General features: G+C 37.0%; 1 protein-coding gene across 4 annotated transcripts in view; it reads right to left on the bottom strand.

The window, feature by feature from the left end:
- SMOC2 (SPARC related modular calcium binding 2) overlaps window positions 1-15,777 on the bottom strand; it is a 267,516-nt gene that overhangs the window by 68,131 nt on the left and 183,608 nt on the right. For 2 of the 4 annotated variants that reach the window (XM_069852261.1, XM_069852258.1), the window contains 4 exons: window positions 11,496-11,602; window positions 10,307-10,406; window positions 2,974-3,021; window positions 84-167 (listed from right to left, as the gene is read on the bottom strand). In XM_069852261.1, the coding sequence (XP_069708362.1) occupies window positions 84-167; window positions 2,974-3,021; window positions 10,307-10,406; window positions 11,496-11,602 (339 nt within the window). The remainder of the gene's footprint in view (window positions 1-83; window positions 168-2,973; window positions 3,022-10,306; window positions 10,407-11,495; window positions 11,603-15,777) is intronic. The other 2 variants (XM_069852260.1, XM_069852259.1) reach the window with 1 other exon arrangement.

The raw sequence follows: 15,777 nt of genomic DNA, 5'->3' as shown, positions 1-15,777 counted from the left end.
TCTAAGGTAGCGTTTGATGTTGTGGTACATGGTCCATACTCTGTTGTTCAACACCACACTCTTAAATTCCTGTCAGTGCTCACCTTCTTCATCACCTTGAGGCTGAGTCTCCAGCGCAGGAGCTGAGGCATCATCTGAATTCAGAATGGAAAAGATTTGCAAGGAGACTACAATTATGAGAGTAAGCTAAATAAGTGTACATACGTGACTGATACTAATGATTTGCACATAGCCCCGGTCAGTAAACAAACATTAATTTAAATGTTATTTATAGGCACTAATATATATAGGCACTATCTATAACATAGACATATATTACAACTATAGCATTTGCAGACTGGATTATAAATGGATGGCTTTTGAGGTTATGGCTGGTTAAATGATTGGAGGGCCTTTGACAAAGCATGAAGTGATCAGGTCACCCCCTGGACTGTAATTTTATATTTTTAATGCTGCATATTGGTACCTATATATTATAACTAATCAAATCAGCATTTCTAAATAAGTAATAAGACAAATGCGTAGAATGGATAAGACCTGTGAAAGCAAAAGCAGTTTGGGACAACTGAGTGGCTGCAGACATGTCAACACTTTAAAATGAAAGGAAATGTTTTTGCATCAAAGCAGGACATATTTAACAATCAAGCTGATCTTGTGAGCAAGATTCACACATTAAAGAACCAGAATAGTGCTTGCATAAAGCTTAGCCGCTGGTGCACCATTTCTATCCATCCATTACCAACCATTACTGCAAGAAAAGAAGGAGGAAAATATACAGAAATTATAAAAGGATATGACTAATTTTAGGTTCAGTGAAACACAGAGGAAGTAGTGCTGGAAAATAAAAATTCCATAAAAGAAATTATTTAAATTAGCATTCTGTGAAAAAGAACAGTACCCAAAGATCCAGCTTTACCTTATTACATTTTCATTAGTTAAAATCACTTCAGATATTGGGTAAATATGATTGAGTAGGCTTTCCTAGCCCCTATTTTCCAATCAATGCTGTTTCTTCTAGAATGGAGCTAACTCCAAGAGCAAGGTGGTCTCCAATGAACAGTATCTTCCATACATGGGTTTTACTAATATTTCTTGTAGTTTCACATCTAGATCTCAGACCAACATAGTTTCCAGATTATTTTCCTGACATTTCCATAGAAACTAGAACTGAAGGTAGTTGAAGAGCTTTCCTTTACATATAGCCCCACCAGCATAACAGTGAACAGCAGCTTTAAGGCTAACACAGTTTCCGTTTCTTCTTGCTGCTTAGAGTACAGCCTTCTCCTGTGCTCTTTGTTGTCACCATCATGGGGTTTTTGGTAAGTCTCTATTGTCTTTACGCAAATCATGCAGAGGATTTGGAAGCACTCTGACCTTTGCCTCTAGAGGCCATAACCACGAACAGCAACTTCTACGCTTTCCAAAAACCCAAAGTAGCAGCAACCGAAACTTATTTTCACTGCAAAATGGGTTAGCGATAGGATCAGGACACATTTTAATAATGTTTGTTCTTCATGTCCATGCAATGACAAGATACTTCACTCCAATGGCATAACAGATTGTCACTTCTCATTGGCTTTGTTGGCATTTTTGTGGTGTTCTCTGGGCGGTGGAATAACACCATTGATTAATTTTACAGAGGCCATCAAGTATCCTAGTGTACTGAGAATCAAGACGTATATTTAGATCATCAATCAGTACGTGATTCAGAAAATGCAGAATTTCAGAGGGTAGCTTACAGTAGGTAGATATTACCAAGAGCCCAGCCAGAAACTCAGTTTTTGTTTTAAACCACCTTCTGATACACTACTTCAGTTTGTGACACATTTGACTATTACCTGAAATTCAGATATCATGCTGCAACTTTAGCAATTATTAGCCAAATCAAAATTAGCCTGCTGAACTTGGTTCAAGCAGCACTTAGAACAGTTTATACTTGTTTTTTTTAAAGAACTCAACAGATGTTTCATGATTGAATCATAAAACTCACCTCAAGTTCCCCCAACCCAAAAGAACGAAAGAGGTTTGCTTTTGCTTATCAATGAACCAAATATGTGGTACAGGATATCTGTACAATCTAAAAGGTATTAACTTCAGTCCAGAACTTCATTAACAGTGCAATGGTTTCTTTAAATATTGGGTATATCACAATGCTGCAAAAGTTCATGTAAAAAATGTAGCTCAATTTCATTAACAGTGGACCAAACAGACAGTCATTAACATTAGCACAAATATGAGTACCTTCTTTTAAATTAATTTATGCCAGTGTAACCGACAGCAACATTTAGTACGCTATTTTTGGAAGAATTTAGATGAACTGGAGAGTGTAAGCTTTACTTATGTTTAAAGCACAGACATCTCCCTCATTTAAATAGTTTAAACAGCTATGTTTGAATTGCATCAGATTTTGTCTTGCCAACAAGATATACACCATGATTTACCTCTAAAAGAAAACAATCATCCAGCCATGAATGTAAGCCATCAGATGAATTAATCAGAATGTTGACCAAAGTTCTGGGTCCAATATGACACAAGCACTGATTGCTATGGAAATAAGGTGAGGACCCTAGTTTCCAAGATTTTGGGACTGCAGAATGCTGTCTTTACCAAATAGACAGCATAATCTGTCCTCCAGGGCAAGCAAGTAGGATGAAAAATATTTCAAAGTACTGCTATGAGAAGAGAAGTTATTTTCCAACAGCATAAAATAGCAAAGCCTGCAGGACTGAGACTAGAAAAATATAATGTAGATACATACATAGACAATTACATGCATAGATATAGGTACTCATAAGTTCACTAAATATCTACAGTGCAGACATAAAACGAATAGCATACATGCATGTATACATATTTTATATGTAGCTATAATACACAATCAATATATATTGGTAATTTAAACCAATGGAAAATCACAATGCTCTATCACACGTCTATTTTATTTTCTATTTAAAGGCCAACCAAGATATTTACCTGTTTTTCCTGCACCTTCTCGTTGTGGCAGCTTCTCATTCACTGAACCTGCAATTGGAAGACGGAATTAACCAGAAAAATATTAATTTTCACTTTTAATATGTTTTCTAATAAACACAGTCCAGCCTTACTGATTAATTTTTGTTTACTCCAGCAAAAAATATCAGCAACATTTTCCCTTGTAAACCAAAGAATTTAGCTTTGCCTGACTTATGCATTTGTGTACAATCAGTTTACTGTCAGATGCTATTTCTTGGCCACAGCAGGACCAGAAAAAGAGATAACATTAAACACTACATAGGCAAGTGCAAGAATATGCTCACATGCTTGTCTCAAAGTTGTCTCCCCACCTCCACTGACCCAGTAAGGAAAGGTCCTGCTGCAACAAGCAACGTGCTGGTACTGCTCCCTCACTGTTCCTTGTACAGGGCAGCACCCTTCCTACTAACACAGTCTTGCCTATGCACATCAGCCACTCTGTGGGTCTTCTTCAGCCTCTAGCCCTGTCCTGTCTTAATTAAAAACTGCCCCTTTCTGATTTAAATACCTCATACAAGGCCCTTCAGAAATGCTATGGTGATGTAGAAAAGTGTGTGTGTGTTGGGAGAGGCGGGGATAGTGTTTTGAGACCCTGAGCTGGTTGCAGAGGAAATCCTCAGAGCTGTGGCCCTTAGGAAAGGAAATAGCAATGATGGGAAAGGAGGTAGCAAGTTTGCAGGAGGTTCTAACAGCTTATTCTACCACCCTGGACTCCAACCCAACATCCAATCTTGATTCCAAGTCATCAAGAAAAGGAATTTTCTTAGTAGTAGTTGTCTTTATGGATTAAAATAGAAACATTTCTTTACACTTCTTTATTTCCCATTTGTGCCTCATTATTACAACTGTTTGTATGATTCTAACTCCTAACCACTTCTTATCAACACATTCAAGAAAAGGCTAGAGGCTTTGAATAACTTCATCCAGTGGAAGGTGTTCCTTCCAACCCAAGCCATTCTAAGATTCTGCTACATTAAAGAACACCTTCAAAAGCAGTATTTTTCTCTCTGAAGAGCTATATGTAGTGATAGAAAATTAAAAAGTCTTATGTCTACCAATTCTTACCACATCATCTCTTCTTACATACACCTGTTTTACTGAAAAAACCTCCACATCTGACAGATGCTCAGAAATGAGTTAAATAATTTGTTGCCTTAATTTTCTTAATTTAATTCCCTCTGGAATAACTGCATTCACTGGGTTTAAAACAATCAGAAAAACCACCCAAACCTTGCAGTGCCATAAATCTATTTTAAAAGGGCGATTTGAATACCAGAACCTACTGAACCACAAGCCTTGTTTACCATGGTGAACTGGTGGTTACCTCAGTATGAAGTTTACACACAGGAGTATGCAAGAGGGATGACAGCTAACAACACAAATTTCGCATCCTGCTTTTCAAAGCCTCCATAAGTGAATACTAATTCATGTTTTAGCCCTGATGAGGAGGAAGATTCTTTCATTCACGCTAGCTGAAGTTAGACGATCTGACCTGTTTTTTGGTGCTTTGCTTGAATTTGATAAGAGGCTCAGCTCAAACTCAATAAAATGCTCCCAGTTTAGGAAACACTACCTACAGAATTACAGGTTTTTCTAATTGCAATAAATACCACTATTCAAGGTTTCCTCAAATTTCATCCAGTCACAATTACCTCTGTAGTTTCTCAATTTAGTTTCGATGCACAGGAGTATAATTATAATTCTCTTGCAAATACAGAGACTTTAGGTCTGACTCTTATCAATACTAAAGCATTTTATACCAAATTGTGAGTAGAAATCAGGTCTCAGCATGGGTAATATGTGTGACAAACTGATGCTGATAGCCCCTTTTCACTAAAACAGCGTTAAGTAAAGCCTCAGCTTGATACCAGTGTTGTCTCTCTGTACATTCAATAACACTACTATAAATTGAATTTAAAAATCAGTTCACACCTAACTAATTTAACACATTGGTGAACCTTATATAATATTCCACATCTTAAAGCAAAAGCAGAAATACCTTTCCAGATTTCATTAACACCAAGATGCCTTCAGATGACTCCAGTTGTATGTGATATGGTGAGAAATAATGACTATGCAATATTCATGTACAGTCAGGGAGAATAATTCTTTTTTCTATGCTTTCCCTCTTTTTACTCTAAATTTTGATGGAAAACTGATGGATGCAAGACAGTGGCATTTACAAAGGCTATCTTTATCATAATTAATCTGATTTCACTATGAAATAAGAAAAATGATAGGAAAATTAGTTTCACTGAGCTAATATGCATTTTTTCAATAGTCTTAGGAAACTAACAAAAATATTCACAGAATTTACTGCAAAGGGAAATCTGCATATTGCACAGTTTCACCTGAAATTTTCTATTTATACAACAGAAACTTTTCTTGCTGTTGCAAAGTTAGAGGTGAGGAGGAGTTATTGAGCTTGTATAATTTTTTCTACCATTTTCTGAATATATTTGAGGTAAAACTACCTCTAGCTTAAATACTGGTAGCAAGTCACATTTGCATGTTTCTAGGAAATTGTGTCTTCAATACTCACAATGAATGCTCGCATTTTCAGCTGGGCAAAAAAACAGAAATAGCAACTTATCTAAAAGTTAGGCAATACAATCAGCTTTAAAGTTTTCAGTGCACTGTAAGCAACCAAATCACTGCACAAATATATTAATAGAATGTGAGAGAGCAAGGAGGGATATTAGATCCAGCAGCATTATTTTACCAAGAACACTTCAGTACCACTCTAGATTTTACATTACTTATCCATCTATCCATTTATGACTCTGATTAAATTTAAGAAAAAAAAACAAACAAAACCCCCAGAAATATTCATGCTTCAGTTTACTGCAAACCCCACAATTCCCTCCAGTTTCAGTTTACCAGCTGCTGAGATACAACTAACCTTCCAAGGAATGTGATGCAAGTTGTCTAGCTTGTGATTTTAACATATTCATTTTCTGTAGTTCGGATCATATGTGACTGGGCTTTAAAATGGAAGGTAAAAGTTTATTATTATCTAGTTTAGATAATGATTTCTGATCTCCTACTGAAGAATATTTGATATATATTCACTGAAGATATTCATCAAGAAACAGGGAAATAAACATCCCATGCTGTTCTTTATCTCACATATGACTGTGTCTGTGTATGTCAAAGGATAATACTATGCACGGGGACAGAAGATCTAGATGATTCAGGGATGGATATTTTTCCCAGCTAACAAAAGCAATATGATGTACATTCTAAAAGTTAATTGCCTTCACAAATGCATTTTTTCTTTCATCACATTATCTGATGATAGTATTGTACAGGCAGGAATAGTTCCGAATTTTTAAAGGTACTTCTATTTTGCCCTCAGAATATGATCATGCCATCTTAATTGTATGCTAGCAAAACTACTACACAGAATAATAAAACATGTCTCTATAACTTTGCAATCTCACCAGCAGAAGACCAGAATTCTTAATAGGGCATAAAACCCCTACAATAGGCACTGTATTTTCCAATGCCAATTTAACACCTGCTTCTCAATTTCTGCCTCATTTCCCATGTCTATGGAATTTCTGAAGCACTGATAACAGAGATTATGAGTTGTAAAAATGTCCTTTTCTCTGTCTGGTTTTCTTTAGGAAAAATATTGGGGGACATTCATCAATTTTAAGGAGGTTTCTTTTTAATATTGTCATGGGAATGCGATTTACTCTCCTTCTCACTGTTGCTCCTGACACTGGAGATTATTTCCATGGAGTAGAATGTCATTCTGAGATTTATCATGTGTGTTTTAACATTACCAAGTGTTGATGTGGGAATAACTGAAAAGGATGGAAGAGTAGCCTCATTCACATAAAGACAGAGTGATTAAAGCAAAGGTTTTACATAAATCAGTTAGAGCCTTCTGCTTTTTTTATGCTGCTTATAATCTTCATCCTTCCATACCTTGTGTCTAGCAAAAAAAAGACAACTTCAATAAGGGCAATCAGAGCAACAATGAAAAAAGATGGCTCATACAGCAATAGAAATAGATACAACAGAAAATATACATGTAGCATTACTGTCTCAGGGCTTGCAACAGCTTTAGGAAGCATCACATTATGTAGCTAACCAGTATTAACAGTTAGATTAACTTAGAGGTTGTTTCACCTATCCAATACTACACAGTAAATGCGAAGCATAGATAGGGGATGGAATCAGGAAACCAAACTACTAACTGCCCACCCTAAATTCTGCTCCATTTTTCCTTTATTACAATCCAAGTCCTTCAAGGCTGATATGCTCTTCTTTCCCATTTCTGGATATTCACCAAATTCAAAGGTTATTCTACTCAGAGAAAAATGAATGGCAAGAAATTATCCCATACTTTAGGAACAGCATAGTTGATTAGACATTTATTCAAACCTGATCTGAAATTACCGAAGACCTAACCTAGAACAGAAAAGAAACTCTGAACATTTTCATTAGTAAGAGACGTTTTCACACATTCCATGGTATCACGTTTTCTATGAGAAAATCTTTACAAAAGCACATTCATAATTGACTCTACCTGCCATCTCGATTGTCAATGCACACTGTCCTCGAAAGGTAAAAGGTGGCAAAAGTGATCCTGGGAGAAAAAAAGTCTGGCATATGCAAATGGAGAAACTTGCAGAAATGCCTTTGAAATAGCCATAGCATCATGCATGCAAAATACACAGAAGCAAGTGAAAATACATAAACTTATCGGTGTCAGGATGCCACCACTGCAGGAGATTTGCCTGCAATATCAAAAGATAGCAAGGCAATTTCTGTAATGAGGCTAGCAACAATACAGTATATTAGACTGACTAGGGACAAGTGTGTTGGAAGAAATTAAATTCATTAAATACTAGTTAAGACAGGAGTACTCAACTTCAGTATTCCTGTGCATAGTGGTACTAAAGAAAAAGTATAAAAGGGAATCAATGGCGATCTGGAAAACGTCAACAGTCATTCTAAGGAAAAAAGCTCTCTGTTATCCTAAACAGATGGTAATTTTGAACGTATAATGGGAAATGGGAGAAGTGTGCAGTTGTGCTTCAGACCTTCATCCTGCAATATAAGTGCAAAGTTTTGCCTTATTCTATCACATCACTAAGACAATCTCCAGCTGCCTTCTCTATTGAGTGAGAAGGTTTCTCCTGAACTCTTAAGACTGAGCTCTTAGCCACTGCCCTTGCAAAAGCCCCTAGCACTTCAAATCTATTTCCTAACTCTGCTGTAGCTGGACTTCTTTCCTGAGGGACAAAGGAGAAGAGGTGAGCAGTAAAACATGAGAGCACTTATAGAAGCAGCAGATGAAATGTGCAGAGATAATCCCAAAGGGTCTCATAAAACTGGAAAACTACCCACAATCTTCCATGGAGCAAAAGCAGACTCTGCATATTCACCTGAGCCCTGGAGCAGCCTATTAACCTCTGAGTTACTATTATAAATTATACTGAGTGCTGCTATGACATTCACCTTAGCATTTCTGTAAAACTAACTTCTCTTCCCACCCCTCCAAAATTGTGCTGAACTAGTCTGGCAGTTTATCTGCCACGAACATGCATCTGCCTTTGAGAGGAACTAGGGTTTGGTTTCTGTAGAGGTAAAATACTTCTCATATTAATCTTTTAATTAGCAAGGAACTACACTGTAGCTTCTCCTTAATAATATTGCATGTAAAAACAAAAAAGTGAACTTTCAGTAACTAACTGAGCAACATTTTGAGCCAAAAATACCATGGGTTGTGACATATCTGTCAAACAATTACTTGTTGAACTTTCAGCATCAGCATAACCTTTTTTCACTGATGTCAGCGAAAAGAGAGGAAGCTACAAATCAATATTGCAGAGAAAGCACTGAAGGCACTCTTTCAGAGAAGCCCTGTCTATGGACATGCAAAAGCATCTCTATTCAAGAATACACTGAAGCACAAAAAAATGCTACCCTAACTATACGTCTTCTGAAGATGTGATGCAGTTATAAACAGTAATGACAATAAAGTGCACATATTTCTTTATTTTAAGGATTCTGAACATTTGTATTACTTTTCACAACTGATTGACATTCCACATTGATTTTTCAGACTGAATGAAAAGGATTAGTCTGAAGAGTATTCTTTCTAGCTAAAGTTCACCTACAGGCAAGATGCATGGAAGATCCTGCAAATTATTTAAACAAGACAGACCTTAAAGTGGAATTATCCTTTATTATCTTTGTTGAAACTCAGTGGTCTCTTCCTTCACCTATTTGCTAAAAAAATCAATATTGTGCTTGGACAATTGAAGTACATCAGACCAGGTGAATTCCCTCTGAGGGCCTAATCCACTTCTATTCTAGCTTCATTTATGCTAGAGGGTTATCTTTTTAAAGTTATTTCTTCCACTCTCTGACAGAGAACGCTGCTGCAGCACAAAATGAAATGCAACACATGGAGCTAAAGGATTTTTAGAGCTATTTCTGTGCAATTCTGTCAGCCTCAAGGAAAGCAAACAGCAAGTCCAGCAACTGTCCATACACTGGGGATTATATTTATTATCTATGTCAATTAAATAGGGTCAGAAGCAAATTCCTAGCAAAGAGTGAACCTGTTAATTGTCCTGTTGAAAGACAAAGGGCAGCAAGTATAGCAATGAGTTTGATTTGCCAATTAATTGCCTACAGACAATGATTCCATTATGTTTCTAATGCTTTATTTAATTCTTATTTGTCCTCTGGATTTGGTAGTTCATGGGATTTGCTGTAGGAGCTCTTTCATTCGACTATATTACAAACCAGGACATACACACTCAATATTCTATGAAGACATGGGTTTATCTTCTATACTCTTAGATACTTAAAATATTGAAAAGCAAAGCCCTCTAAACTATTTTGCAATGAGATTATGTGCAAGGGATTTCCAACACAAAGAAAGGACTGCCTCAGCAAGTCAGCTCTATGTTTTCATATATTGACACATAAATACCAAGTACAAATAACCATTGCAGGAAACTCCTTTAATTGTTCGACTCTAGCACAAATACATAGCTCATAGAATCACAGGAACATTTGAGTTTGCAGTGACCTCAGAATTCATACAGGGCTAGCTTAAAAGTTCCATCAACTTCCTCAGAGCCTTGTCTACCTGAGTTTTGCAAATCCCCAAGGACGGGACAACCACAGCTTCTGCCAGCATCCGTTTCTGGGCTGAACCACTCTTCCAGTGAATAATTTTTTCCTTAAGTCTAATCAGATGCTGCAGATAAACCCTATGATTCATGAGATAATGTCATAACCTAGCCAGCCAAACAAGTCTTACCTGGACACCGGGGAGTTTTGTGGGCCACAGCTGTACCACTGATAGGACGACCATTGGGAGTGACACACCAGCAGTATCCAGTGTAACTATGACACTGCACCTGTCAGAAACATGAACCATGTGCAGTTTGTCAGACCTAGGTTTGTTATTCCACAGCATTCATGACATGTAGATACAAAAGACTAGTGCAGCAAACTATATTGACAATTCCTAGAAAAATAAAGCATAATGGACTTAATCTCAGTCCTACATATGATTATTTATCGTAAAGAAGAGTTTATTTCAGGCAAAGTGTGGCAGATCCTTCAGAATCCAATGGAAAAGAAAACTATTGAAATATATGGTTGTTTACACCCTATTTCAGAAGACTGACATGCAGGTGTTATGAAAACCTCACAACCAAGCTCCTCAAGGGACACATAAGCTGTTCCTGAAGCAAGTAATCTTGAGGTTTTTTCCACATAGAGAACATATTGTTCCACCCACTGAAGGAGCTGTACAGAGTGCTTCTGCCAGCATTATTCATATCCCAAGCTGTCAGAAAGGAAACTCTTGGAATTCCTCTTAGAAATCAATTGCAGTATATTTCCTGAGGGCCAGTATCACTTCCTTTGCCATGCTTAAAACAAGGACTGTCTTCTGCACAACTCTGCAACTGAAATGCTGTACAAAGGCAGCAGATGGTGATCTTGATTGGAATATATATCACAGGGTAAGATTCTAACTGCGTCCCTTCTGAATTCTATGATCTAACCTAAGTAAATTAGTCTCAGATCATATTCTTGTGCAGAAATTCAGCTGAGGATAGGTAAGAATCCTGTGTGACTCATGCTGTAGCACAAAGATATGGACACTGGTTACAAGATTTGTGGTTCGGATCAAGAACAGATGAGAAATTCCAAGCACTTTACCATCTGATGAGTATTTAGGGGCTACAAGAATGACTCAGCTGCCTCAGCCTAGAAAATAGGAAGTGTTTTGCATGAACAACTGTAATGTTTGGCAAACTCTGAAAAAAATAATAAGGACTCTGCACGAAACATTGATTTTCCCTCCATTTGTTAATCACAATTACATTTTCTTTTGAAATTACATTTCCTTTCAGTACATTTTTCTCTACTCCATCCTCTGCAAATACATATATTCTGACTTTAAGGCCACACACGATACTGAAAGAAAAATTTTCAACCTGACTGTATGTGCCATCATCATTGCATTCTGGGATAAACACTTGCTGAAATTCCTTGCGAGCTTGTTCCTGGGTGTACTTCCTCTCAGCCACACATCTGGAAATATCTAGAGAAAGGGAGAAGACAACTCAGTTGAATTACACAAAATGAGGAAAATATAGGTCATAATCTAAATTAAGAAAAAGGAATAAGGCTCTGAGACTCATGTAAAGATAATTATATTTATGATCGGTGAAATTATGTGATCACTTGCATCGGTTTTAGGAAAGAAAAGCAATCATAGAATCATAGACTCGTTAGGGTTGGAAGGGACCTTACAGATGATCTAGTTCCAATCCTCCTGCCATAGCAACGGAAGACAATAATTTCTGGACAATAATCCAGAACTAGGAAATGAGATGAAAAGATACCTGGAGATAAAACCTTGCTTCTCCTACTACTGCTAAAGGACAGAAGCCAAAACAGGAATTCTCCTATTAATCCAACACAGCAACAGCTGTCACATTGTGCTCACCAATATTATTTCATTGTCGGTGCAGCATCAGTTTTTAATGCTTCAATATAGTCAAAGCAGGCAGCAGCTGCCCTGTTTTTCCTGCTGAGACTTTACACACCGTTTACTGCAGTTAGGCAGTGATCTCAGTTGTGACTACAGGTGTGCCTACCATGTAGGTAAAAAAAATTAAAATGCACTGTACAGCACAGGACTTTGTTAGGGAGGTGATCAAAAATAATTTTGGACATGATTAATTCATATTATGCTAAAACTGAGTGTAATAGTTTATTACTTGGACATGGCACGAGTCAAGTCTACCCCATGATCCATGTGTGGTATCCTGCACCATCTCCTGAGATACTTGGTACTGGTCCAAGACAAGGTAGCAAAGTAGACAGCTTTAATTCAGGAGAGTTTCTGTTGGCTAATCAATTATATTGTAGACTACATGTACTTTATTTCAATTAGACAGGCAAGGACAGAGAAAAAACACATAACATTTTTTGTTTAAAGCTGCTACAAATTTTAGCTTGTTGCTGATGCAGAATCAATACTTCAGGATCTGCTTGAGATAAGCAATTTTAGGAGAAATGAGAATAACAAGCATGCTTCAGGTAGTATTAATGATTTCAAGATGTGACTATAACATCTGAATTGGAATGATCTCAAGCATACAAGCAGAGAAATTTGCTGATTCTGATCCCTGTTTTGTTTAAAGAATGTTTCACAGTAACTGGCTAGTTCCCTTCTGGGGCTAGAACTCCTCCCCAATTACCGATGAGATAGGGGTGGTGGTGTGATTTGTGAATGCTTGTGCTTCTTAGAAAGCACAAGGAGATGCTTTTCATGCATGCAAGTTGCGCACTGAACAAAACCTAAACAGTGAGGCAACACTTTCACTTCCACATGAGATACAAGCACATCTTGACAGGATTTTAGCATCTAACAGTCCCTGGGACCATAACAGTGAGCCAGTTAAGCATAATAAGGATAGAAACTGGTCCTCAGCATTTGCATCCTAAAAACAAAACTAGGGCCCCTTAATTCCAACCTTTATATCGATTTCTATTCTGGTCTTGGATTCTTACGACTACTGTGCATTAGTTTACTGCTCTTACGGGAGCATTATGAGAGTTCATGTTGGCAAAATGCCCAAAATACAAGTTGTCTCTCTTTGAAAAATTATGTTTTAGTCTTAACAATGTTAATTGTATTGTGCTCTTTCAGGAGAGAGATTCACAGAGATGCAGTGTTACCTAAAATGGACATGAAAGTTCAACCATCCGGAAGAGCAACAAAAATAATAAGGAACTGAATTAATTTGTACTCTGGTACTTTAATAACTTGTTTCATCAAGGGAAAATGATAACCGATGTACTGTGAAGCTCAGGTAAAGTCTGTAAATGAATGCACTGCCAAAGATTTTTTGGGGAAAAAAGGAACTTTTTAAGCAAGCTTTGGTGTTGTAAGCCTTCTGAGTATAATATTGTTATACAGTACTTAATAACATGTGGTTTTAATGTAGCTAGTATTTTAACTGGAAATAAATCACTCTTTTGTTGGACCTCTGTCCTCGTTTTTCTAGAATGACATGTGGTTTAAATGTCCAAAAAGAAAAGTGATATAAATTCCATCACATAAGGTCTCTGGTAGAATACCAGCAGGGTTGTAAGTTTTCTCCAATATTTGAATTATCATAAAACATGCCAGTTCCTAAAATGCCTGATGCTCTGAAGGTCTCCTATTTGTGGATGATCTAATATGCTTTAAAACCAACAATGATCAAATTTAGTGGAATATAAAACTCACATTTTAGGTCTTATTTTGTATTGTACAACCATGGAAACATTTTAAAACTGTTGGGCATTACTGTGCTTCAGTATACCCAAAATAAACCCATGAGGAAGGACTCTTATCAAGTTAAGCCTCTGAAACTGCATACAGTCAAAATATTTTTCTCAGTTCTGATTTTTTTTAAGGCATTACCACAGGGGAATAACTATGACATAGAGTTGTGATCCAAACCTGGCAGAAGAAATCTAATAGGGTGGTCAAGATAAAAAGAAGGCATATAAAAACATTCTTCCTCAGGATACTAATGAACATTAGATTATTCATTCAGAGGAGCTAAATTTCTTCCAAATAAAATATCACTGAAGCCAAAAGAAGTTATAATATTTTTTATAATAAATGTGTAAGATCATACCATCTGAGCACCTATTTGTGTGTCCTGGTTGCAATGCATTCTAAATCACCTGTGCAATTTCAAACAAATTTTTCAAAGGCAAAGAGGAATTCAAGTGATTTAAGTGCTATAAATTCACTGAAAATAACAGCTGAAAAAAAAGATGAAAAAATTCGTTCTTGCTATGATGATGAGAAGGCTGAAACATGAGTTCATACCAAATTGTCTCATGTCAAATTGCATCAAGATGCAAGGGCACCTTTCAGCTCATAACAGACAAGTCAGTGATGGATGACATCCTGATCCATAGAGAAATGAACCTTCCTTATGGCCATTGCTCACACTTACTCAGCAAAGCCAAATCTGAGACTCGCTGTGTGAAGTTCTGTAAGTGCACAAAACCAGCTCTGGTCCACAGGCACCTCTTTGCACAAGTATAACTAATGAAGATGACTCACCTGAATCTCAAATTTGTAAGATGAATCTATGCTTAAGTAGCTAGTTAGAAGGAGGTTTACAAGAACATTGATATTTAAGGGGGTACCAGTGAAGTCTCACATACAGATTCAACTATCTTCTTTATCTAGAACAGGAATAACTCAGGTCAGAATGAACCCTGACTAGTTTTAAATGAAGACCATGAACAAAAGATGGTGGGACTTATCTGATACCTCTGCATTAATTAATCAGTTGCCCTCTTTTATTTTGATCATCATGGACCCTGAATAAAGTGGGCTGAACTGTTTTGGGATGAATGGTGTCACACTGGTGAATGAACGGCCTAAGAACAAAGAAGACTCCAAGTCTGCACGGTTTTGGAAGGATGAAAAGCACTGTGCAACACCATGTATCACTGGAGCAAAGCAGCCTTTTGTTCACTATTATTATATTGGATTCCTGGCTCAAAATGAAAAAAGCTTTTTTTTTTTTTTTAAAATCTGTTTTTGTTAAACTTTTGGAACCATCTAGGAAAAGAATATGGGGCTTGAAAACTGTAATTGAATTCTGAGTAGAATTCCCACTATATTTTATTGCTCTCCCTAGCTAAAATATTAACAAGGGAGTCAGCAGGCTCAAGCCAGAATCTTGTATATTACTGGTGAAAAGCCCATTTGGCTTTAAGACCTGTACAAAGCTGCCTGCAATGAGGTCTTATTTGCCTATACTCAGCAATGGGCAAAGGTAATTTTGCAAATATGTATGCCTAGCTATAATTTTGAATTAACTCAATAACTTGACCCTGTGAGACTATACTCTCAATTCCAGGTAAATGGGCTTTTACATTGCAGATGCTTGCTGGGAAATAAATTCTCCTGGCATAGAAACTGAGCATGAAGACGCATGAGTTTACCTTCAGTTAGCTCATTTGGACTATATAAGCTGCTAAACTCAGTTGGTACAGGGTTCGATGCATTTTAGCACAGTACATTGGCCAGTATGTTGATTGTAAGGTACTGTGACTTATCACCAGGACTTCAAAGACATCTAGAGTTTTAAAAAGAGAAATATATCTTGGGATACATAGCTGAAGACAAAAATAGGTGTGTGGGAGTAGACAGAAGTACACAGAACTGAGGAGATACCAGAGTTGTAGCTGTTT

This window comes from Phaenicophaeus curvirostris, chromosome 2 (assembly GCF_032191515.1).
Source record: "Phaenicophaeus curvirostris isolate KB17595 chromosome 2, BPBGC_Pcur_1.0, whole genome shotgun sequence".
Classification (NCBI taxonomy): domain Eukaryota; kingdom Metazoa; phylum Chordata; class Aves; order Cuculiformes; family Cuculidae; genus Phaenicophaeus; species Phaenicophaeus curvirostris.
The sequence above is the reverse complement of the archived record's forward strand: the minus strand, read 5'-3'. Positions and strand labels throughout refer to the sequence as shown.